This window comes from Myxocyprinus asiaticus, chromosome 9 (assembly GCF_019703515.2).
Source record: "Myxocyprinus asiaticus isolate MX2 ecotype Aquarium Trade chromosome 9, UBuf_Myxa_2, whole genome shotgun sequence".
Taxonomy (NCBI): domain Eukaryota; kingdom Metazoa; phylum Chordata; class Actinopteri; order Cypriniformes; family Catostomidae; genus Myxocyprinus; species Myxocyprinus asiaticus.
This window is the reverse complement of record NC_059352.1, coordinates 22,575,737-22,603,481: the sequence shown is the minus strand read 5'-3', so window position 1 is coordinate 22,603,481 and position 27,745 is coordinate 22,575,737. Positions and strand designations below refer to the sequence as shown.

The 27,745-nt window shown below is 36.1% G+C and overlaps 1 protein-coding gene across 1 annotated transcript in view; it reads left to right on the top strand.

Moving 5' to 3' along the window:
- Nucleotides 1-27,745, top strand: part of pik3r3b (phosphoinositide-3-kinase, regulatory subunit 3b (gamma)) — a 299,954-nt gene that overhangs the window by 108,383 nt on the left and 163,826 nt on the right. Inside the window, exon 4 of the mRNA XM_051707774.1 lies at nucleotides 112-189. Coding sequence (XP_051563734.1) covers nucleotides 112-189 — 78 coding nt within the window. The remainder of the gene's footprint in view (nucleotides 1-111; nucleotides 190-27,745) is intronic.

Here is a 27,745-nt window from a genome sequence, read left to right as displayed (position 1 = left end):
TTCAATCTCCCACATTTCTTCATTTGCTCAATTTATTGAAACGTTTTGTTTAACATGTGGTGAGACATAGCAGAGTATAAGCTGACCTTTGACCTTTGTCCTGTGCTTAAGGCTGGGAGAATGAGCCTCTGTACCGGACTGCCCAGGCCTCTACTGGACCTCCAGAATTATATGAGGCTTTAGAAACAGGTAAGTCATGACATTTCTGGCCAAAAGTGATTTATCCTGTACATGCTAATAGCAAGGTGTCTTTTCATCATTTACCGTAAAATGCATCTATTAAGGGTTTATAAATGTCTTATAACTAAATATTAAACAACCAAGTTTCACAGTGGACAGTTTAACTGATTTAGATTGCTTAGCAAGCTTTGAGTAGTTTACCATTACTATAACTATACTAACATGATATAGTGTTTTTTTTTTAAATCATGAATGGCATTTAATGTATTCAGACATTTGATTAACTTACAGGTAAAAGTTGCTGTAAATTATTTGTAATTGAAAGGGTAGATAGAAGCAAGGCAAAAGTGTTTACATGAAAACATAATATTTAAAACCTAATGTTTGTAAAGAGCACTGTGGTAACTTTTGAGTTAAACATAGTGCCTATCAATTTACTTCAACATAGTGCTTTGATATTTGTCAAGGCACTGCGGTTCAAAAGGATGCAAAGTTTAGTTGAAGTTCATATTTTGCACCACAAGGGAGAGCTCTGGCTCTGTACTTTTTCGGGAGGCGCTGCTTCCAAAAAAACTCTGCACAACAATTGGATGAGAGTAAACATGTACACACACATATGCACAATATTCTCTTTTGCTCCACTAAAATGATTAGTTTGAGCATGAATTTCCCACAGTAGAGGAAAACTCTATTTCTAACTGTAGTTCACATACATTGAATAAGCAAATTTTTCAGACTGAGAATTGTATTATAATCTAAGGAGGAACTGTGATAGAGATTGTTCTTACAGCATAAACTCTACTGTCATTGAAGTGCTGGTATATATAGTGTAGCAACACCTACATTAAACCCACACCTCTTTGACTCCACTGTATACAGTATATAGGACACGAGTGCACTGTTAAAGCTGTCGTTGCAGCATACTCTCTTTATGAAATTGTAAGGATTCATACTACTTTCACTACAGTCACACAATGCTTCTGTCACACACAACAGCTTCCTATCATGTTCACACACTCGACTGCAATCGTATGAATTCCTACGACTTTCACTACAGTCACACAATGCTTCTGTGACACACAACAGCTTCCTATCATGTTTACGCACTCTACTGATCAGTTAGGTTTAGATAATATTAATATTTAAATCATATTAATAAGCGTGTCCTTAACTTGCGCTTCCGCATTAGACATCTGGGCATTTGCACATGATGAAATCGTATGCATTTATACAAACAAAATCATACGAAATCATACGGAATAACCAACTCGTAAAATATGTACGAATTTTCATGAGATCGGGTTGGTCGTTGCCACAACTTCACCATCACAATCTTATAAATTATTTCCAGGTTGACAAATGTGCACAAACATGTCCTGGGGAAGTGTTCATGTCACTTTCTCAGGAGTACTCACACACGCTCTACATGTGCACAAACAGACATGAATCGATAATGGGGCAAAGGGTCGTTCACGAGTTGCTGCACAGATTCTGAAATATATATATTCTGACATAAAAGTGCTCCCATTTTTTTCTACCCGAATTGAGGAAAATGTACGTGACGGTTGGGTAGGGTGGATGTAGGCAGATGGGAAATGGCTGACATTTATGTGCTCTGACATTGTGGTCAGGCCAGTTTACAGTGGGGTTAAAAAGGTAAGTCTTTTTTTGCATGGGTCTCCTACATCTATTTGAGTTTTATGCCCAGTTTGTCTCACAGGAACTCCTTGAACATTCAAATGTTTTGAGGGTGTTTACATGTACTGCATGCTTCTAGTCCACTTCCAACATATCTCAGGGGTTTAGATTGGGTTTAGATTTGGTCACACCATAACTCTCATTTTCTTCTTTTTGATCCATTTATTGAGCCAATTCATTTGCACAAGGGTCATTTAGCAAGTTACATGCACACCAATATGCTGATAACTACCAAAAAAACTAAACAAAAGAAATATTAGTAACTCATGAAATTATTCTTTTCACTCATCTATTAAGTTCGATTAATATGTTTTTAATGGATTTAATCGAGGCGTTTAAAATCTCAACATACTGTACAGTGATCCAAAATATACATTTAAACCATACTTAAAAATGTATAAATATCTTGCCTTTTATAACATAAATTCAAACCAAGTTGCATTTATTTTAAAGAAATACTTAGTAGCACAAACACTTATCAAGAAAAAAAATGTCTAGGTTTAAATGATAAAACTATAAATATATTGCTCAAAATAAAAAACAATAAAAAGTATTTGGACACTTTCTTGTTGTCAAACTTTGTGGAACATGTCTATATTTAAAGTGATGAACTACACCTGTGGTTACTCTGCTGGGACACCTGTGTGAGTTTGAGGGTTCTTGACTTTATTCAGTACATCATCTAAAAATCACCTTGGAAGCCATTGGTTTTAGCTGGCGAAGAATATTTTTTAATTTAGTTGCGAGAAAAGGTCTAGCATCATTTGTTTGCAGATGCCACTTGGTTTTGATATTTTGTATTTGTATGCATTAAGATGCAATTAAATATATACATTTTTAAGTATGACTTAGTATTTTCTAGGCCCAATCTGTAGGCACCTTTACTTAAACTTCTATACACTTATAACCATAAGTCTAACCTTTGACTGGACTTAACAGCATTAAGCTGATCGTGAAACTTTACTAAATTTATCCAGCACTCATTTCCTTTTGTTATATAATGGGTTGCTTACACAATGTGGAAATAGTCACACCATTGCATACACTCTCATCAGTGTTTTGGCAGACACGCACCGTGGTTGCCATTTAAGAGCCCAGCCAATAAGTGGTGAAGTCCAGTGACCACAGAAGACTAGAGACAACATTACATCACCCATGCTAGATTTGAAAATCAACAGTGTGTTGTCATGGAGATGGCAAGCTGTTTTAGCCTTGGGATTACATATTTTAGAGATGCATCTTTCTCTAAATCAGAAAGAAAAGGGGGGAGGAAGGGAGATATGTGCTCTGTTCCAAAACCTAGTGAGCCACCTACTGAGACAACATTTTAATGCATTATAGGTGCACTCCTGATTGGAAGGCTGTTGCTATTAGGCAACTTATTTATGCTGCCTTTTAAAATACGTTGTTTTGACCAAAATCTAAGGCTAATCATGAACCCTATACAGAGAAAGAAAAGCCCATTGCTTGGGCACTATGAAATCTTATGAAAAATTATTTATTTTTTTCAAAAATTTTGTGTTTTCCGTTTTATTTTCTCTGAATTCCGGGTATTACATTTTATCATAAAAAAATACAAATAAAATAAAAAAGAAATAAAAAACTAATCAAATTAATTTATATAATTTTAATCAACAGAAAACAGAACAATTACTTTTCAACATACAATTGCATTATTTTTTATTATAATCCAAAACCCAAAATTAGAGTTTTTTGTTTTTTTAATTTGTTATTATTTATTTGTTTATTTTTGGTCAAATACAGTGCTGCACAGTAGAGCATCACAGTATTAAGTAAAGCAGTGATGCAACTCTTGCTTTAGATATTGCTTAAATATAATGTAAGTATTATTGATAGATTATTATTATCAGTATTACTACTACTACTACATTGAATATTATATTTTACTATATAGAAGTAATGTTTTCAATTTTTTTCAATTTCACATGTCTAGTTAAATGGAGCTTTTATTTTGGTGTTTTATATATATATATATATATATATATATATATATATATATATATATATATATATATAGTCTGCATGTGCTATGCGCTTCACAGTGAATAAAGTGATCTGCTCTTTGTCATGTATACACACACAGAGCACACGTGATGTTAATGATGCGGTTAGTGTATAAACTGTTGAAGCACTCAACTCATGCAGACCGTAAATCTCAGCCTTTTGTGATTTAATCATCATTCTAGGACATATCATAATTTTAATCTGATTAATTGAGCATTTATAAATTATATTTCATCCCAAATATGCCAAATTCCATGACATTTTGCGTTTTATAGTTAACCCTTGTGCGACCTTCAGGACATTTTTTTCTTTTTCATTTTTGTTTTTTCGATCATTTTGGCTGTGTTAATACCAACAGCATAAATTTTGCCAAAGGTGTGTATTTTTGGGGGAATTTTGATATTTCAACCTCAGTTCCTATAATACATCTATAATACACTGTGTACACAAAATAGTTATACTCAGGACTTTAAGGACAAAAATGTCCCCACTAAAACCCATTAAAACTGCTATATTTGATCCCAGTGCCATTAAGCATAAAATCATGAATTCTATGATATCATGCTTTCATTCCGGTGCCCTGGTTTCAAAATTTTAATTTTTTATATTTTCCACCAGATGGCGCCATTTTTCTTCATGTTTAGCCTGTGGAGGAAATACATGCTTTTTTCCTATTTTCTGTTTGCAAATTTTCTGTTTCTATAAGCAAACTGGCATTTAAAGGGTTAAAATCCTGAAAATGTATGAATATTTGGTAGTTATGATCAGGACTGATGTTGGTTAAAAATTAACTAATTGAAAGTGGAAAATAATATTAATATATAATATTATTATGTCAGTTTTTTGACACGGACATTTTTGTCCTTGTAACAGGTAAAAGAATGGGCAAGGAGGAGGCGGGAACCGGCTGAACAGTCAATGTAACTTTTAATGTAAAACTCAACATAAAACAAACATAAACACACACACATGCAACGCGGCCACGTGCGTCTCTCTCTCTCAAACTGGCACCTCCGGCTCCCCTTTATCTCACTCTCCCGCTGATTCAGTGCCAGCCGTGCACCATCATGGCCCTGCCACACCCTCCTCCTCGTCATACTCCTCCCTCGCCCGATTCAGGCCGGGGGGCCACCGGACTGACTTTCTCGCATTTTCAGCCATTCCATCAGCTGGTGGTCCACCCCGCCTTCTGTGAACCTGGGGGAGAGATGAGGGGAGGCGTGGGGAGAGGGATAGGGCGAGCGGAGACACACAGAGAGAGAGAAGAAATTGCTCGCCGGCTCCTGGATGCGCTGTCGCCCGGTCCTCAACCACTCCTCCGCCTTCTGGCGGATGCCAGCTTGCTCCTCCCCCAGCAGATGCCAGTGAGTCCGGCTCCCCTGGAGAATGGCAGCGGCGAGGACTCAGTGAAAACAAATCCCTCCTTCCTCCCGTGTTTCAGCACCACTGTAACAGTATAAGGATGGGCAAGGAGGAGGCAGGAACCGGCTGAACAGTCAACATAACTTTTAATGTAAAACGCAACATAAAACAAACATAAACACTCACATGCAGCGTGGCCACGTGTCTCTCTCTCTCTCAAACTGGTGCCTCCGGCTCCCCTTTATCTCGCTCTCCCGCTGATCAGCTGATTCAGCACCAGCCGTGCACCATCACGGCCCGGCCATGCCCTCCTCCTCATCACAGTCCTCTAAGGACCTCTGAGTAACTTTTTTAAATTGACACACAAGGGTTCCGCGATTCCGTCCGTGTTTTCCGCAGTGCTGAAATCAGAGGGCCCTCCATTGCAACAAGCTCAATGAAACAATAAATACATGATTGATGGATAAATGACAATTATAAATTATCTTATATTTAATTCAGTACTGAAATGCATTGGTAAAAATGGTTTAGTGTAATAAAAAATATATATATTATTTTACCCAATATTTGTGTTTTATGTGTATTTTTATGTTTATTAGAGTATCAAGTTGTTAGCTTTGCAACATGCTAATGTAAAACTGTTCTGAGAGTTGAGTCTCCTGTGCTGAGCATTATTTGTTTAGTGTGAGTTGCTGCCTATTTAGTATATACCAAAATATTATTTTATGAATTTCCATGATAGTTAGGATGTTTACTTAGAAGGTAGTTGCCGATGTAGGCAGTGATGGAGTTCACTAGGTTTTGAAACAGAGCTATGTTAATGCATGCATGTAGGAGGCAGAAAAGAGGAGAGCTGAGAGAGGAATGACTCATGACACAGGTATATTGAAGATTGACAAGTGCGCACACAGTAAATGTAAACGAATGGTCAAGGAGGATTGACAAACATTTGCATCGATGCACGAAAATGCATGCATTTTGTGTGAAGCAAAAGCACACAAGCATGTATACACACGTACATAGTCCACAGGATTAAATACAGGTTCCAGCTCCAGTCTCCCTGGATACACAAAGAGTACAGCTGACCCGTGCCCACTCAACAACATGCCAGCAACTCCTTTTCTTTTGACTTAACTTCCATTTATTTATTTTGTCATTCATCATCGTCCCATTTCTTCTGTTTTTCCTCTGTGAGAGAAGCTAAGCTCAGCAAATTACAAATTGAAAACACTGTTCTCATCTTCCGCTATTCCTGCTCTCCCATTGGCTACCAATGATGTCATCCCGTCTCATATGCAATAGTCAATAACCTATTAGAGTCCAACATTTTACAGTCAGTGTGGGCAGAGAGGGCTTCTGCCGCTTGAGCTCTTCCACACCCTTTGTTTTATTGGAGTCTTTTAGCGATTGTCTTGATTAACACACCAGCTCGCCCCTAAAGTCCTAAAGATTTCAGAGGGGAAATGGTTCATTGCCCCTGGGAGCACTTTGTACTGCATGTGGTGTTATAATTGTTTTTCACTGCAAATTATGCTAATGTACCTTTTCTGTCTGTAAATGAAGACATTCCATATAAAAACTGTAGAAATGCAATCATTTGTTCATATTAAAGGGATAATTATAATTTTGTCATCATTTACTCACCCTCTTGTTGTTCCAAACCCCTATAACTTTCATGCTCTGTACAAAACACAAAAGGAGAAGTTAAAGAGAATGTAATGTACTGACAGTTGCAGTCACCATGCACTTTCATTGTATAGTGCCTGTGGCTTTCAGTCCCTTTCATTTAGCCTAATATCTCTTTTGTTCCATAGAAAGAAATTCATACAGGTTTGGAATGACATGAGAGTCAGTAAATTATATAATTTTCCTTTTTGGGTGAGCTATTCCTTTATTATGGTATTAAATGTGGGTTATGTAATGCATTATATGCAGACTGACATTCACCATTGCATTATCCATGAATCATTACTACAATTCACTCATGAGCTATGTATTAGCATACCATTTCAATGGGTTTTATCGTTCCAATAAGCACACACACATATTTACTGTAGATTTGCTCACCTTTCTGCAAGATTGCACTGGCCTCTAGTTTTGTTTACACTCACTCTACTGCCAGGCACAATTCATCCATGTCATCCTTTCTCTGTCCATCTCTCTTTCTCCTCCTTTCTGCAGATACAGCCTTGGAAGTGATCACTAACTATGATGTCATCCCTTGACTGCTGTTTCTCTGTCTCTCACACAAATACACACACACACACTTATTCTTGTGCAGACTCCTCCCTTGTTCAGCCTTTTTAGCTTTTAATGTTTCATGACAGAGATGTTCTTATCGATTCCTCTGCTTTGAAAGAGTTACTCAGAGGGCTGTTCTGTTTGTGCCTTCGTTTTTTGATTATGAATAATAATGATTTGGCTCCTATTAAATGGCCCATAGCCATTTTGTGGCATATTGATTGATGTCCTGCCTTGTTTTTTTAATTTTTAATTTTTTTTTCAATTTGGAATGCACAATTCCCAATGCACTCTAGGTCCTCGTGGTGGCGTAGTGACTCAATCCGGGCGGCGGAGGACGAATCTCAGTTGCCTCCGCATCTGAAACCGTCAATCCGCACATCTTATCACGTGGCTTGTTGAGTGTGTTACTGCAGAGACATAGCACGTGTGGAGGCTTCACGCTCTTCTCTGCGGCATCCACGCACAATTCACCCCCCGAGAGCGAACCACATCATAACGACCACGAGGAGGTTACCCCATGTGACTCTACCCTCCCTAGCAACCGGGCCAATTTGGTTGCTTAGGAGATCTGACTGGAGTCACTCAGCATGCCCTGGATTCGAATTCGCGACTCCAGGGGTGGTAGTCAGTGTCTTTACTCGCTGAGATACCCAGGCCCCCCTTGTTAACAACTAATACACACCTATAGGACATTTCGACAAACAAACAAAAAATGCATACACATAAGCAAACCTGCAGCTCACTCATTTATGCATATAAGCACATACATATGCATGTATTCACATGCACACATACTCATATTGTAAATCTCATTCCAGTTTCACTCATTATTTTAGTCATGTTTTTTTTTTTTTTTTTTTACACCAAATCAGTCATAATTTTGTTGTACATGACCATTTTCCACTCTTAGAAACAAGCACTTTTGCTGCTGTGCCTTGAAGACTTATATGTAAGTGTTTCTTTACTTATGAAAAGGCTAACAGCGCTTTTCTGCACTTACATATGTGCAGTTTGGTTATATTATAATAACAACCTCTTTGCAAAACCTGCATTACTTCCATCCATTCATCTGTCCATCGTCACTTCACCATATACACGAGTGCAACAGTAAGTGAAAGTCTTGGGTGCAGTTCCATCAACATGCAGTAGTAAACACAATTATACAGGTATGCACATGTATCAACAATATACATAATATACACATAAGCACAATATACACATGATATACACATTGTACAAAGTATACACAATGGTACACAGTTTTCACCATAACAATTTAAGTTCTACACTACCATATATACCAACCTAATCTCATAAAATGAACATTACTATAACTATATTTTTGCAAACTGAGTTTTATGTGCCGCTTTCTACTTTTTGCTGCAGTTTTCTGGTGAAATGAACACTAGAGGCGCTACAAGAACTGTGCGTTTTATTCACTTTCACACAAATCATGGGTACTGTGGCAGTTTATGACTTTATGAACTCTTATTTTTTGCTCTATTACTTATATTCTGGTATTATATTATATCAAAACACTTTTACTCTAACATTGCATCATTTGAAATATGATAAATTTTAACGGCAGTATTACAGACCCACCTACATGTACACACTTATTCCAATGGAATTCATTTCCACGGTAGCTCACCTGATAAGAGTGTTGGACTTTGGACTCGGAGACTGAGCCTCGAACCCAGCCAAGGATGCTCGAAACGGAAGTGAAAGTGAAGCAATAGTGCCATAGAAGGGGCACTAAATGATGTGGTTGCTTCAGTAAATGTGCTTTTCATGTCAGATTTGCTTTTAAAACACTATCGGTTAGGTTTGGGTGTTGGTTTAGGGTAAAGATGTCTGTGTTGTTCATCTCTCATTTATCTTTTAAGAAACTGTTGTGTTAGGTTAACATTTTAGGTTAGGGAGGTTTTACTCAATTAAACATCCATCTAATATCCACCTTAAAAACCTTGATTACAACATCATTTCACTTGCTTTTGGTGCTCCCCGCTGGACATTTCACTAGAAAGCTGCAGCCAAACATGTAGTGAAGCATGTAATTTTGGTTTGCAAAAATGTTGCCATTGTCACATAAATTTCATGAGACCAGGGAGATATATATATAATAATATGCACATTCATAATAAGTAGATGCACAGTACTAGAACGGTCAGAATGTGCAGTGTTATTGTGGAGTACAATGGAGTATTGTGAGCATCATAAGGTGTAAAATGCAGATAGATCTATCAACCTATATTACAGTCGGTCTGTCTGTCTATGTTTTTAGAAGCTTTTTTTTAAACTGCCAGGCCTTGTCAAGCCAATATCAAAGTTTGTCTTGACAAACTTAACTTTACCTATTTAGTTGGATCTATCTTACTTCTTTCTTATTACTTAACCTTTTCATACTTTTCATACTGTATGTGATAGTTAATAACTAGGCCCCGCAGAATAGCGTCACACAAATGTGTTTCTGCAACAGCCAGTTACATTACAAGCTGCCAGATTCAAATCGGCTTTCGCGCCAACACAGGCTGTGCTGGTCAAGCATCTGTAATTTATATTCGCTCAAACAGTTACTCATACAGTCTTTTAAACCACAGGATAAGTTTATTGTATATACATACATACAACTTGTCACCAAAGTACTACGATAAAAAGTTTACAGCTCTTATACGCACAATCAAACATCAGATACGATCTTCGTATAATGCGTGCTGCCATTTGTTTACATTAGTAGTGGTTGTCATTCGTTAAACAAACAGCTACTCAAAGAGTCTTTTCAAGCACATACTAAGTTTATTTTATTTAACAAACTGCCAAATTGTCACCAAAGTACCACGATAACAGTTCACAGCTTGTATATGCACAGCCATCATATATAAATGCGATCATCCCATGCATGCAGCCACATCTGCTTAGGTGCAGATGCGGTTTTCATGAACACAAACAGTCTTTTCAGGCATATAATACATTTATATTCTGATAGAGACAGCCAAACTATTACAAAAGCACCACGATAACTGTTAAAAACTCATATACTCACAGATGCTGATCGAGCGTGATTATACATGCACACAGCCAAGCCTGTTTACATTAGTGCTTGTCACACACACACACACACAGAATGTGTGAGATGTCAAACAGTGCATAGTCAAACCGGACTACTGATATTATTTGTTCATTTGTTTTTTACATCTATAAAAATGAAATAAAATAAAACAGTACAGCATACATAACCCATTTGTTCACATGTTTACTATATTATATAGGTTTTTTTTATGATAAGAAATCAAATATTAAAATAAAATAATAATAATTTAAAAAAAACACTCGTCTACACGCTAATTGTAACAGGGTGGACTCAGTTGCTAAACACAGGCTTTGCAGACATGTAAATGTGGTCAGTTATGTGTTATTGTTCATGTAAATAATTCATCTGTCTGAGGTCAGAAAGATGCAGAACATGCAGCATAGTTTCAATTAATGGTCTTTTTGGACTAGAGAGGACATTTTGAGTTTTGAAAGTTACAGTATGTTTTCATAGTGCAACTAATTATTTTATTCCAAAACATCAAGGAAATTATTAATGATATAACCCTTTTATAACTAAATAGGCTTGATTAAAAGCATGTTATATAATTGGCAGAGCTCTGTTTTTTTTGTTTTGTTTTTTTTTTTTTTGCAATGTAATGCCAGTGTATCATCTCTTTTTCCACTCTCTCTCTCTCTTAACTTCTCCTTTCCACTCCTCTATTTTCACTCATTTCCTCTCCCTCGTGCTTTTCATCCCCTCCTCGAAGGCTCGATTGGATGGAGATACATAATGCACAGTGCCAAACCAGAGCTAAATTAAATTTCGAGCTTACAGCAGCTTAAACTGAATAAAAACATCCAAGTGTCTCTGCCTCTTATGCACCGCTCGATTTTCCCCCTTTCATTCTTTCTCATCCGTTTACTTATTCGTCTCCCTTCACTGTCATTTGGGCCATTTTAATAATTTAGACTCATGTCATCTATTATCTGTGGCCAAAACACATTTTCTCATCAGCAGCCCAGGAAGAGTCATTTTATATCATTAAGATTGATTCTTTTGCAAAGTTGCCATCTTTTTCAGTTTTATTAGATTAGAGTTGTTTAATGACCTGCAGCTTTAATCAGTCGAGAGTTCAGTGTGTTGGGCATATGAGGCAGACTGTATTTGCTGCAGTTATTCTGTAGGTCAGTGTTTGTTGATTGCTTTGAATCTGTGCGTACACTGCAAAAATCATGCTCAATATTTTTGTCTTATTTTCCAGTAAAAATATATATATATATTTAAACATCCTTAAAAAAGGTTTAGTGAAGTTTATGCTAAAAAAAATTATTTGCCTATGGGGTAAGAAAAATAAACTTGTTTTTACTTTTAATTAAGTTTTTCTTTCTTTATAGTTTTTTTTATTATTTCTTTTTTATTTTATTTTTCTTGTTTGAAGCATAAACCTCACAAAATTGTATTATTATTCTCTTAAAACAAGACTTATATCTATCATTTTGCTTCTCAATTAAATGTATATTGTTTTAAGGATGTTTAGATATTTCTGCTGGAAAGCAAGACCTTTTTTCTTCTTCATTTTTTGCAATGTATCCTCTTTCTCTTTGTGCTTGCTCCAGTTATGTTTATATGCCACTCTATCCTTCGTATTTTACTCTCATCACCTTCTATTCACTCTCGCACATGCATTCTCTCACGAACACAAATGTGTGCTCACCGCACTCTTGTCCCATCCCAGAGGGTAAACAGCGGTGTGCCACAATTATCCTGAATTGGACATTTTCATGTTGTTGATATCCACATTTCTAAGTGTATACACAAAGAAGGTGGTATACATACTGTAGAGCCAATAAGGGCAAGACTGTTATTGTGGTGTCCAAATTATTTTTTGCTCTACAAAAAATATGCAGCACATAATGAAAGAAAGCACAGGAATAATTCACCCAAAAATGGATATAATGTCATCATTTACTCACCTTCATGTCTTTCGAAACACACAAGGAATTATTTAAAGCAGAATGTCCAAGCTGCTATTTTCCATACCATGAAAAAGTGAATGGTGACCACAGCTGTCACGCAAGATTTTCAGTGAATAACAACAAAAATTTGAGTCTGTTCCTTACACAAAGCTATCATATGGAAGATTATGTGGAATAGACTAGATGGAATATAGTGTATTAGTTGTATGGACTACTTTTATGATGCTTTTGTTTTATTTTTATTTTTATTTTTTTTTATCCTTTACGGCTTGACAACCTTTGGTCCCCCCATGGAAGAGACTAGTGAGAACATTCTTCAAAATTTAAGATTTTGTGTTCCATGGGAAAATGCATGTCATACAGGTTTGGAACAAGATGAGTAAATGATTTTGGGTGAACTGTCCCTTTACCTAAAAGTGATATTCTGTAATCATAATGTTAAGTCCTAAGTCTTTTTCATCATGGCATTGGCAAATATGCACGCAGTTTGGTTAATGCTGACTTCTAATGATGCTCTCTGTTGACATGATCGCAGTGCCAACAGATGTTTACATTTATGAGCATAATCATCTCACATTTTATGCTGTATTTCCTAGCAGTTTTATACCCATGATGGGAAGATGTTATGGTGTATATGAGTCAGGTCACAAAACCATAAATGAGGTGAATGAGTTCAGTTCTAGGAGAAACCTTGCCCTGCTGGCCTGGTCCACAGTGGGCCTTGTGGTCACACTGGAATGAGGGCTGTCATCTCTGAAGCTATTTTTCCCTAACTATCTCGAAATGTCATGCTTTACTGGAACAGCCCTATTCACCACTCTGACAAACACGACTACCATGCAACATCAAAGCTAATGTTAACACATCACGCTACTGCACACATCTCCAAGCCACACACTGAAGCACATACAGCCATTCAAAGAGTACTGAATTGCAATAACCATAGAGCATAACCTCAAAGAGTTTCTGTGTCAAAATAGATCAGCAGAGCTGACACATGATAAAATACATGAGATTTGTAAAGCATTTCTTAAAAAATAAAGCTGGCCTTGTTTTAAATAAACTGCAAGGCTGACTGACCCTGTGAGGAGTTTGAGGATTCTCCGTGCACAAGTGTCCCTATGCATGTCCTCTGCGAACCCAGTGTCTGAATGCCTTTCCCTGTTTGCACCCGCAAATACCATAAACAAAAGCCTCTGGGACTCTTGTGTTGCTTCAGAGAGCGGCTGGTGACAGGAAGACAGAAGAGGTGACAGAGAAATTGAAGCAGGGGATCAAGGGTAGTGCTGGATGAACACAGAACAGGGACCAGCAGAGCTAACCTAACCGTTAAAATAGGCTTAGTAGAGCATACATTTGTGGAATGACCAACAGAATGCTTTCACAGGGTGTGAATGTATCTGCGTCACTTTATGTATACATGCAAAGCCAGAAAGTGTCTCGGACGGGGTCAGGTATGCTGTTCTGCACAGTTCCTGTCCAGACTGGTAACAAACGTCTCTAATTATGGTAACATTTTGATGAATATCATTAGGGAATGGGAGTTATCACTACTGTGAGTATATTATTAGTTTGTTTTCTTAAACTAGGTCTTATATGGATCACCTTGTTGAAAAGACCAGCATTGCTGTTCAGTTGCATATGTTGTGTTTTGGATGCTGGTATGCTGGTGTCCCAGCCATGCCAACCAACAAGACTCCCTTGATCAACCAACTGCATCAGAAAGACAATACTGGTTGACCAGCATTTTTTGATGGTGAGCAACATGGCTGTGCTGGTCCACCAGCTAGACCAGCTCCATCCAGCTAATCCTAATAGAAATTCCTGGTGGCCTAAGCTGGCCTATTCAGCAGGGCAGAGTGGACCGCTCTTTGGTATGTATGATGACAGTTTTAAAAATACTGGTTCATATGAGGAGATCACGGTGTGAAGCCTAAGCCATGCTGGAAACACTTTGATGTGTGGGTGAAAAGTGAGTCAAGTGGAGAAAAAGGGAAAAATCCAGATCCATTTTTGTCACAGTGTGGGAGCTTCACACATAAATCACAATGTGGTGCTCAGTTGAACATTCTGCATGCACACACCAACTATGATTCCAACTGTGAGAAATCTGATTACATACACCTTAGATCTATTCCAAAACCTAGTGAGATGCCTCACTGCCTACAGTACTACCTACAGTACATAGGCAGCTGGCTTCTAACACAGCATTCTGATGGTGACGGAACCTCATAAGTAATCGATTTGATGAGATTTGGAACACTCTATATGTATCAAATAGCACTCGACTCACAATTGATTCCAGTAGAGTTTGACATTAGCATGGTGCTAAGCTAATAAAATGATACTCTAATAAGCATAAAATGCATGCCGCACACACATATTGTGTCAAATATTAATTTCACTACAATGAACAATTTTTATCCATACTTAAATAACCATGGTATTAGTCTTTTTTTTTTTTTTTTTTTTAAATAAGCTTGGTAGAGGTATTCAATTAAAGTTCCAACAGGTCCAGTCTCTGCATTTCCTTCCCAGCGAAGGTTTGGACAATCATAACTTGCATGATGTCGCTAGCCAGTATGGCTTGTGCAGATATGAAATTACTGTATGTAAGCAATGTGTGAGCAATGCTTTCTTGTTGTAAATTTATAAGTTGGTAGCAATAGTTCTTTGTAAAAGAACAATAAATCGTAAATAGTAAAAATAGTCTCTCCAGAACTGCTGCTTTGACCAATATATACCAGAGCCTTAACTATGAGAATGGGGGCCCATGACAGTCAAAGCATTGGGGTCTTAGGGATCTTCTACGGAAAGAATAAAATATTTCATTTGAGTTTATCAATCGAATACAGTTTGATATGAATATTTAAAGAAGATCAACTGTTGATTTTGAAGTCAAAAAGTGATGAGTGATGAGTGTTTGAGTGCATTTAAAGACGTTATTCAGACACTATATTTTTTTAGGGAACATTTTACAATAAGGTTCCATTCGTTAACATTAATGCATTATAAGTATCATGAACTAACAATAAATGAATATATATATATATATATATATATATATATATATATATATATATATATATATATATATATTACAGTTGAAGTCAAAAGTTTACTTACACCTTAGCCAAATACGTTTAAACATTCCCTGTCTTAGGTCAGTTAGGATCACTACTCTTTTTAAGAATGTGAAATGTCAGAATAATAGTAGAGAGAATTATTTATTTCAGCTTTTATTTCTTTTATCACATTCCAGTGGGTCAGAAGTTTACATACACTTTGTTAGTATTTGCTAGCATTGCCTTTAAATTGTTTAACTTGGGTCAATTGTTTTGGGTAGCCTTCCACAAGCTTCTCACAATAAGTTGCTGGAATTTTGGCCCATTCCTCCAGACAGAACTGGTGTAACTGAGTCAGGTTTATATGCCTCCTTGCTCGCACAAGGATTAAGTTCAGGGCTTTGTGATGGCCACTCCAATACCTTGACTTTGTTGTCCTTAGGCCATTTTGCCACAACTTTGGAGGTATGCTTGTGGTCATTGTCCATTTGGAAGACCCATTTGCGACCGAGCTTTAACTTCCTGGTTGATGTCTTGAGATGTTACTTCAGTATATACACATAATTTTCCTTCCTCATGATGACGCCATTTTGTGAAGTGCACCAGTCCCTCCTGCAGCAAAGCACCCCCACAACATGATGCTGCCACCCCCATGCTTTACAGTTGGGATGGTGTTCTTTGGCTTGCAAGCCTTAATCTTTTTCCTCCAAAAATAACTATGGTGATTATGGCCAAACAGTTCAATTTGTGTTTCATCAGACCACAGGACATTCCTCCAAAATGTAAGATCTTCATCCCCTTGTGCACTTGCAAACTGTAGTCTGACTTTTTTTATGGTGGTTTTGGAGCAGTGGCTTCTTCCTTGCTGAACAGCCTTTCAGGTTATGTCGATATCGGACTCATTTTACTGTGGATATAGATACTTGTCTACCTGTTTCCTCCAGCATCTTCACAAGGTCCTTTGCTGTTGTTTTGGGATTGATTTTCACTTTTTGCATCAAACTACATTCATCTCTAGGAGACAGAATGCATCTCTTCCTGAGTGTTATGATGGCTGCGTGGTCCCATGGTGTTTATACGTGCATACTATTGCTTGTACAGATGAACATGGTACCTTCAGGCATTTGTAAATTGCTCCCAAGGAAGAACCAGACTTGTGGATGTCCACAATTTTTTTGGCTGATTTCATTACATTTTTCTATGATTTCAAGCAAAGAAGCGCTGAGTTTGAAGGTAGGCCTTAAAATACATCCACAGGTACACCTCCAATTAGCCAATTAGCCTAACAGAAGCTAACTGGCTAATTGCCTAAAGACTTGACATTGATTATTTCTGGACTTTTCCAAGCTGCTTAAAGGCACAGTTAACTTATGTAAACTGTATGTAAACTTCTGACCCACTGGAATTGTGATATAGTCAATTAAAAGTGAAACAATCTGTCTGTAAACAATTGTTGGAAAATTAACTCATGTCATGCACAAAGTGGATGTCCTTAACTACTTGCCAAAACTATAGTTTGCTAATATGAAATCTGTGGAGTGGTTAAAAAATTAGTGTTAATGACTTCAAGCTAAGTGTATGTAAACTTCTGACTTCAACTGTGTGTGTGTGTGTGTGTGTGTGTGTGTGTGTGTGTATATATATATATATATATATATATATATATATATATATATATATATATATATATACAGGGTTGGGGAGTAACGGAATACATGTAATGGGATTACGTATTTAAAATACAAAATATAAGTAACTGTGTTCCACTACAGTTACAGTTTAAATAATTGGTAATTAGAATACAGTTACATTCAAGAAGTATTTTGATTACTGAAGAGATTACTTTGCAGTATATTGTCATTTTTTTTTTTTTATTTAATATTTAGTGCTTTCAGATGGAAAATATTTATACATATAAATTATTTGATCCAAAGTGCATTTGAACAGCAGTGAAACACTTTCTTTTGATGTGTTACATTCATACGAGCAGACAGAGAAGTACGTGTGAAGTAAGTTTGGGGCAGAAGAAATAGAAATAAACCTTGTGTAAATTGTCAGCTTTATGCTAAGCTAAAATGCTATTTCTAGCAATTTTAGTAGGCGCGATCATATTTTTTTATCAAGAAAATCACGTTGGATCATAATCTCTTTTTTTCTAGCAAGACCTTTGATATTAGGGCAAAAATTTTATTCTTGATAATAATTTTTGTATTGTTTTTCTGTAAAATTTATAAACATCCTTAAAACAAGATCAATTTGATTTATCTTGTTTTAGAATGTATAACATGTGTATTTTGTCTTACTGTACTGGCAGAGTTTTTATAGTCAAAACAAGTGAAAAAATCTACCAGTGCTGAAGAAGTAATCCAAAGTATTTAGAATACATTACTGACCTTGAGTAATCTAACGGAATATGTTACAAATTACATTTTACAGCATGTATTCTGTAATCTGTATTGGAATACATTTCAAGAGTAACCCTCCCAACCCTGTATATAAATATATATATATATATATATATATATATATATATATATTCATGATACCTATAACCTATAATTTCATAGCTGCACAAACCATATTGGCTACCAACATCATGTATGTTATTATTGTCCAAATATTTCCTGGGAAGGAAATGCAGAGACTGGACCTGTTGGAACTTTAATATATGACAGCATTTATTAATCTTAGTTAATGTTAGTTTATAAAAAATAAAAATACAACTTTTGATTTTAAAATTGTATTGCTAGAAGTTGAAATTAACATTAACTAAGATTGATAAAAGCTGTAAAAGTATTGGTAATTGTTTGTTCATTTTAACTAATGTTGTTATCAATTGTTTACAAATGGAACCTTATTGTAAAGTGTAACCTTTCTTTTTTTTTTTTTTTTTTTATAATGTAAGGAGGCCTTGTGGCTTAGGAAGAACAAGAATGTAAGTTTTTTAATTAATTTTTATTTTATCCTTAATGTGAGGATCTACCAACAACAAACAAAAGCACAATTTACACCACAACAAAGCTGCATACTGCTTGCTATATTTAAATTGGCTAACTGCCCAATAACAAAATCATTTGTTCTAATTATCTACAGCTGACAACCCTATAATAACTCTAAAGAACTTATTATTAGTCATTTTAATGTGTTTGTTGTCTTTCCATGATATACCAGAGATAATGCCATCTCTAAATAAATGTCACAAATTTTTATAAACTTTTTGTTTGTTTGTTATGAAAGGCTGGTTACATGCTGCTTAATAATACTAAATTTACAAAGATAAATGGATTATATTAGTCTAAACCTTGTTTTCCTGGCTCAGCTGAACTGTCAGAGTTGGACTGGATGACAGACAGGTGAAGATAGTTTTACTTTGCTTCATTCTCATTCCCTTCAGTGTGTTTTAGCAAAAGGTGCCGGTATCGTCTATAGTGCCGCTTGCTGTGTGTCAATGCTACGGTATATTGGCTTTAAAATAACCCCTGCTTTACAATAAGGTTGTATATGTTAATTGTATATTATTAACCTAGATTAACTTGAACTAGCAATGAACAACACTTTTTAAGCACTTAATAATCTTCGTTCATTTTCATTTCAACAAATACTAATACCTTTTAAAAATTAAAAGTTCTATATGTTAACATTAGGTAATGCATTTTGAACTAACATGAAATAACAATGAACAATTGTATTTTAATAAATTAACATTTATAAAACCATGATCAATAAATGCTGTACAAATATATTGTTCATTGTTAGTTCATGATACCTAATGCACTTACTTATGTTAATAAATACAACTTTATTGTTAAGTGTTACCTTTAATTTTATTTAACTAGAGCTTTAAAAGAAAACATTCAAATTGATTCTAAATAAGGTATGTTTAGAGATTATAGACACCATTTATCTCCTATAAATATGATATTAGGTTTTTTTTTTCAAAACCTTGAGGTAGTTATTTGTCCCTGCAAAGCTACTCAATTAGATTTGCAAACTGCAGTCTATAGCTTATGCTATGTGCTACGAGCTATGTGACTCTTTAAAATGAATGTCACCAGACTTCTCAGTGTTATTTAGGACAGGCCAAACAACCATCTAAAATGAGGCAAGAAAATACAGGTATCTCTCTTTCCCCTGACTGGAGGGAATTTGAAAGATCTACAGAGCAAACATGCTCTAATTACATCTCTATTCTCCATGGAGCTAATGTGCTTAGGCTTGCTTTCTGATTTGTAGGCCCATGACCTTTTGACAACTGTTCCTTTTTTTTATGCAACACAGTCACAGCTTTTACCATTGTAAGTGAGTTGAGCTGCCTGCATGGCACAGCATAGAGCTGAGTGAAAAATGAGATTATGTGGCAAATGGAATTATGGTGAACTCTGCCTAAATCCCTTAAACAGAAAAAAGCACCACTGTCTCACCAATCCCCATTTGTATGACCATTTTATCAGGACCCTTCCATTAGCTTTAATCTTCATTATTAGATTTGATATGACAACTTCTCTGAAAATAATTTGATTAGTCCACATTTTCCCTTCTTTCTTCATTCTCTTTCAATAATCCTGCTGGTATGGAGCATGTATAAATCAAAAGGCAGTTTCTGCTTGTTGAATACAATAACTTAACTGTTAACAGTGTTTCAGAGGTTCTCCTCTACCTGTGTCTATTTACTAATATGAGCAAAATAAATAAAATAAAAATATCTATTTTAACACCTTTTTAACACTTTTTCCAGTTTGTTTGAACAGTATTAAACAGAATAAAACATGCAATTAACTTCTTATTTATTTTTTTGCAGTTAACAGTGATTTTCCAACCTAGCCTCATAATTAACGTTACTATAAATACATTTTTGCAAACAGATGTTTACGTGCCACTTTCTATGTTTTGCTGCAGTTTCCTGGTGAAATGAACACTATAGGTGCACAACAACTGTGCTTTGTTCATCTTCACAGTTAGGTTTAGGTGTTGGTTAATGGTAATTATGTTTTTTAACCTCTCATTTATCTTTTAGGACATTATTGGTTAAGTTTAGATTAAAGTTTTAGGTTAGGGATTTACGTTTTACTCATTAAAACATCCATCTAATATTCACCTTAAAAACCTGATTACAACATCATTTCACTCGCTTTTGGCACCCCCCACTGGACATTTCACTGCGAAATTGCAGCCAAACGTGTAATGAAGCATGCAATTTTGGTTTGCAAAAATGTTGCCATTGTCATGTTATTTTCATGGGATCAGGCTGAGATTTTCACCATTAAACAACAAGCCTTTAGTTTTTTAGTATGGATTGGTCAACCATTTATGTTTAAAAACCAGTCACATGATTTTACACTCATGTTTCTCATGCACTTCCTCTTACCCTGTCACTGATTTTCCTTTTAAATCATTTTTTTTCTAGTTTTTTTCCCCTTTATCCTTCACCCCAGTCTAACGGCACTTAAGACACCAACAAGACAGAAAGATTTCATTTCACGATTGAATCAGAACGAGTGATGTCTTCCTGTTTTTTTTTTTTAACCGCTATAATTTATACCTTTATTTTCCTCTGATGCGAGATTTGTAGGTCAGTGCTTCCACTGGGACTAAGCCATCTTTACAGTTTTAACAGGAGATAATGACCAGCTGAGGTGGCTTTATCCAGAGCCAGCGGTGACCTTTACCCAACGGATCATGGTGATGACTCGTTTTGATGATTTTAACTTACAGCACTAGCCTCTAAACCAGTTTTAAAGTTTCTAGGCGATTATCACAACCTTCTGATCCTTTTCCATGTGATCTCTCATAACACATTTTAAGCAGATACTATAGGGTCACTCTGATCCATATTGAAAAGGAATGCGGCTGGGGTAAAGCCCAACTGATTATAGCTGATTATGTCTGCCGGTGACCAACATAAGGTGCAAGGCACAATAAACAAAGCCCTGGTGGATCAATAGATGTAGGCTAGACAGATTGGACAGCTGAATTTGACAATGAGTTTACTTGCCAGGCATGTAAATGGATGAATGGGAAGGACTCTTGGAGAGATAGGGATGGGACAAACACTTCTTGATGACCTAAACAAATCTGTTTGTAGTGAATTAGACACTTTACAAGTTGGCCATTTAAAAACACATGCAGAGAAATTCCAACAATACACTTTATGGATCAGGCCAAGCAGGGTGGAAACAATCGATTAGGGCCACTGGCAGGCAAGAAATTAAAGATCAGCAGATGGGCATCCACCGGGAGGGTGATTAGAAAACTAAGAAATACATGTGGAAGCACCTAATGGACATAGCAGCCAGTAAATGGGATTCATTGAGAAACTGTGATCAATAGGTTTCTCGCATGACTTCCTCCGTGTTAGAGGGGAACTTGGTTTATGGAAAATCCCTGCACTTATCTAGCCTTATATTAGGCCAGCTTGGTTTGTTAGCCATGTGAGTTTAATCTAGAAGAACACTATTTCTTCAGAGGCTTGATAAAATACACTGACTATTGCCTGCTGTATAATATAGTTTATATAAATATACAGTATATTGATTTTCAGTCTGTTTTGATATGTCTGAAATAGCCATGTTTACATCGCAAAGGCAGCACAATCAAATATAACAAAAAACAGTAAGGGCCCTATTTTAAGATAACTACTGCTAAGTGCAGCATTATGCTTTAAGTCATAAGCACAAAGTAAATGGGCATGCCCATGAATTTTTGGTATTTTTGTGCAAGCATGTGCTAAGTCTAGGCACAAGTGGGTTTGGTGAAATTACACACGCAAAGCGCTAATAGGCTGGATCAAGCTGGATCTTTTGCGCACTAAATGCTTCCTTTCTGAATGTCAGGCATTTTTCTTTGACAGTTGCACGTGCCTTTTTATATGCATGGTAAATGTGCTTCTCGTCAAGATTTGTAGGCTCTGTTAAATTGTAGAGAATGTAAGTATTATCAATCATTTTTATCTACTGACCCACAAATCATGATAGTATTAACAATGATTGTATTGGCACGCACTTCACTTCTACCAGTTGATTTTGATTTTGAAAATGTTTAATTTATTTATTGAAACACTAATAAATTCAACCAAAAATATTTCTACATTTAAATTAACGAAGTGGTCAAAAAATCATACCAAATTCAAACATTTTACTCTGTCCAACTTCTTCCACCGGCCCCTTTTGCAGTGACTTAAAAATCACTGTACGACAACAGGTGGAAAAATACCAATACAAATTAGATCTTAAATACAATTGTAAATATAAACTTAATAATAATAATAATAATAACTGAAAAATAATCCATGACCTGTAGATAGTTTAACACAAATCCAATACATTTTTGTTTCATAAAACGGCTACAACAGTGATCGTCATGGACATAATTTGACGTTCCACTATATTTTTAGAGTTTGGACATAGACTTTATTAACTCCTTTTGGTGGAATCTCCAAACTGCAAATGCAGGAACTAACTTTAGACTTTGCACTGAGATAAGACCTGCTTTTAAAACAACTTAGCACAATGACCTATTTTTTAAGAAAAATAGCAAATTGCGCTTTGCGCCACTTCATTACCATACAATAGTTTGTGCGCATAAAACCATAGATAGCACAAAAACTCCCACCCACAGCCACTTGCATTTTGTACTGGTGCGAAAATTGCACTTAGAGTTAGCACTCATGAAAACTGGATGAGACGTTGCACACAGCCTTAGCACGTAGCCCTGCACTTTGCACGCTCATGAAAATAGACCCTATATCTATAAATTATATTTTAATCTATTACAATTTTTAAATATCTATTAATATGTTAATGTTAAAAGTTTAGGTGGTTAAGAGGAATATGCAATGCAATGCAATTATAGAGATCAGTGTTTAAATCCAACATAATTAAACTAACATTTTCAATAACTAGGTATCAGAGTCCCATTTGATGCAGTGGTGATTTCTCAGGGCCAGCAAAGCCTTCTCTGCTGGCGTAACATGCCTAATAAATAAATATTTTGTATCCTTTCATTCTCATTGACCTTTTTGCCTATGTATTTTCAATCGCTTTCCACTCTTATTCATCTACAAACCAATAACAAAAAACAAAAGGTTTATCCAATCAGAATTTATTCCTCGATGCTTACAAGCAAAGTATGACAACTGTTTCACAAATCACATGCCCGAAGCCATGCTCCTTAGCCGAAGCAGCGCGTGAGTCTGAGCTCCACCCCGTCAGGCCTTCAGAAATTCCGCAAAATCCCTCAACACTGCAGTGAATAGGCATCTAAAGTAAGATTTTCAGATTCATCGGCCAATCAGATTGAGTTATTTGTTCTTGGTGGGTGTGGTCTTTAGTATATGTCCCAGTCCAGGCCTTCTAGCTGGCCTTGAGTGACGCAATCACGCTTTAAGTGATGAATGTAATTTGAAAGCGAAGAGCGTGAGATCTTGCTGATGAGACGGCTGTCATCACTGCCTCATCACCACTGAGAAAGAGATCCTTATGAATTTAAAAACCTGAGATGTTCTGCATGATCGTGCAATTGATTAATCAAACAGGAAAGGAGGGCTGATTTTCATTGATAAGTGCTTTTTGCATTGTTATAGCAACATCAGGAGTTTTCTAAATGTAAATTAGGCTGCTTGAGCATTCAGTGTCGGATCAAGTTTTGAAAAGTAACCATGTACCCTGACAAAACAAAATTTATTGCAAGCAAAATTTAAATCAAAAATATTATTAGACAGCTTTTCTTGGTATTAGACCTCCTTGGTTCTGGCTTTCGTGCGTGGACGTGTTTTTAAAATGTCAGTTGGTATTATTAGTTGGCTGACACATAATGTATGATATGGAGTCTTATTCATTGTGAAACTGTGTTTTCTTAATGGCATGAATCACACTGAAGGCCTAGACTTAAATGCATGGGCCGTGGCTGATTTGATTGGATTTTTTTTCTTTTTGTTCTCACTTGATTAACTTGAGTTGTACTGTACTGCACTGTACTAAACAATCATCCCAAATCATGTTTGGCTTCTAGGATGTAAAGATGCACTCATGCACAGACATATAGTATAAAAATAAATTAAAAAAATGACTTGACAATGTGAGAATTTGTTCTTCCTTTAAAATCTTTATATATTTGTGTCTGAATTCCTGGTGCTCCCTATTTTCTGTTCATCACTGGCTATCACTAATCCACGAATCACTCGCACAACAGGCATTAGTATGACCCAAGCTCCACTATGACCCATGAGCACTGTTTACACTGTATCCTGTGATTTAGAGCCACTGAACTTAGTTAATCCCAGAGGGATTTAACTGCTGGTCACTAGATCAATTTTTTCCATTGCCAGAGCAGTGAAGATCCTTACTGTCAGAAGACTACTGAGAATCTCACCGATGTCTAAAGGCGCATTCCCACTGACAGTAAATTAATCACTATACAGTTAGTCGCCATGTCGTTGTACTGTTGGTTGCTAGAAAGCATTCATACTTGATCATATGATCACAGAACAAATAAATCATAAGATCAACTGACTGCACTCCCATTGGTAGTCACCGTATCATGTCATTGCTCATTTACATAAAGCTCTACCTGGCTCAACTTTGTTACATCGCCAGCTATTATTGAAAAAGAATGACTTATGGTCACTTTTTTAAAGCAAATCCCCAGTGTGAATATCCTTTGATACATGTGAATCTGGACCTATTTTTCCCCGTTCTCCTTCGTACACCTGATGCTCCCAGTCAAAAAGGGTGCTTTGGGGGGGGTGGTAGTGTAGTGGTCAGGGGACCTTAGCTGGCCACCTGAAGCTTATAGGGTCAAACCTAGACTGTGACCTCAAACTGAGCGCAGCTGTCTTTGTGCTTTTAAGTAAAGCATAAGTTTGTCAAGAGGGACTGTCTCTGTAAATAATACTGTACATTGTCTGATGAATAACTAGTAAAGTTAACTGCAGTCAAATGTACCCCAAGCTTTTATACTAACTGTCATATAAGTCTTGTACAGTACTTACTGGCTGAATGTGTGAATTGAGCCACAAGGTATATTTTTTATAATGTGCTAATCGAACATTTTGAATATGCCTTCCACTTTGAAAAATATACTTTAAACCCAATTACATTAATAAAAAAGACACTCAAATCATATCATTTTTATTTTCTGATGTTCAGTCTTGTTTGCGATTGATATTGCTATGATATGATCTAAATTATAGGCTAAAATTCACATGATCTAAATTCACATGCTGCCATTATAAATCAGATATTACCTGGTTCATTTGGATTACCAAGAATGTCCTGAAGCCTTGCACTGGAATCAGGCATAATGACAGGTCAACAAACTAATCACATTTGGAGAGAGAGAGAAGGTCATCAGCAAAGCTTAATGGGTTTTTGATCTAACTGCAACCTGATCACGAGGAAACTTTATTTTGCAATCAGTCAGAGGGACAATCAATGCTATTACAATTTAGCTGTGGGGGTCAGACACTTGTCTCTCATTAAAATGGCATAGGATGGAGGAGAGGATGAAGAATTGAAGTGGTGAGGATAGGTGAATAGCTTCAAGCACTTCATCAAGTTCTCAAATGACACTTTCCTGCTGACCTCTTTCTTTTGCATAACTTTTGTGTTGATGTACAATTCTTTCATGCTATGTCTGGCAGCTCCAGTGTGCTGGTCAGTTTAGAATATATAGATTTCTTTAAACAGACTTCATGTTGTGTGTATACTGTAAGGGAAGCTTTGTTTTCCTTGGTGTACCCCAATTACTGTGCCTTATATAAAAAAAATGATAATATTTAAGTTATCTATATATAAAGAAATAATAAAGAGGTTAATGATTAGAAGAAAATGTGCATAAATACTGTATACAATAATAAAGTCAAATTTGTTGAAGTGTAAAGTGTAAATTGTGGAAGATTCACAGTTAAAAGGATAGTTCAACCAAAAATTCTGACATAGTTGTTCCAAATTGGAATTACTTTCTTCTGTAGAACACTAAAAGAGATGTTAGGTAAAATGATACCATTCACTTTCATTGTATGGAAAAAAGATAAATGAAATTTAAAAAGTGACTGAGGCTAATGAATCTGTGTATTATTTATTCATTTCATATTCAATTAGGAATTCAAAATCAGAAAAACAAAAAATGAATTATTTCATTATTCATTTACAAAACCAATATTAAAAACAAATAATGACTTGTTTTTCGTAATTTCGATTTAATTCTCAAGTTAAAAATAGGAAATTGGAAAAATAGCCACAGGACACTGTGCATTTCGATTGTTTGATTTCACTAATATATAGCTTGAATATTTGATTTGCACATTTGGGTGGATCTGAAACACCCATTTCTTCTGATTGGTCAACCTGCACCATCGTTTTCCTCAATGCTGTGAGACAGAATAAAAGTTCTCTGCAGTTTAATTGTTCAGATAAATTTGTCTCAGTTAATATTAAATTCTTTATCATTTATTCTCCATAATTCACCACATTTATTGCAGCTGAGATATCTCTCTCGTCAAACAGCTAGACACATTGCCTACACACAACCGTAAAATGTTCATTGAATGCAGACAGGATTTCATCTTCATGCGATTCAGCATTAGGACAATCATTGCCACATGAAGCAATTGATAAGAGTGACACACACACGCACACATAGTATTAAGATGTCTTTTCACAGTTATCCTTCTTTGTGCCACACAACTTGTTTTATTCATTTATAAGTGGTACCATAAAGTGGTGCTGATCAGTTGGGCACTGGTGGTCCACACTGCACTGGAGAATCGGCTGCAGTTGGGTATGGCATTCGCAGTTAGGATGACCAGATGCGACTTTAAAATGGGGACAGTTCCGATTTCACAAGTCATGTACCGCATCAGGGTGGACTTTCAGTCGGGACGCCTTTTGTCCTAATAATAAGTCTACGGCAGCTATGGTTTGATTGCTTTAAATAAGCGTTTTAAATTGACATCAGTGTTTTGTGCGTTTTTGAAATGAGAAATCATCAAATAGTATTGAAAGTCTATTTTAATTTTTACATATTGCAGTGCAATGAACACAGCAAGATGCGGTTCAGGTAATATACAGACTTAACATAGGGTGCATCCAAGACAGATGACAACAGAAAATAACAAATGATAAACGATAATAATAATAATAATAACAAATAAATTGGATGATATT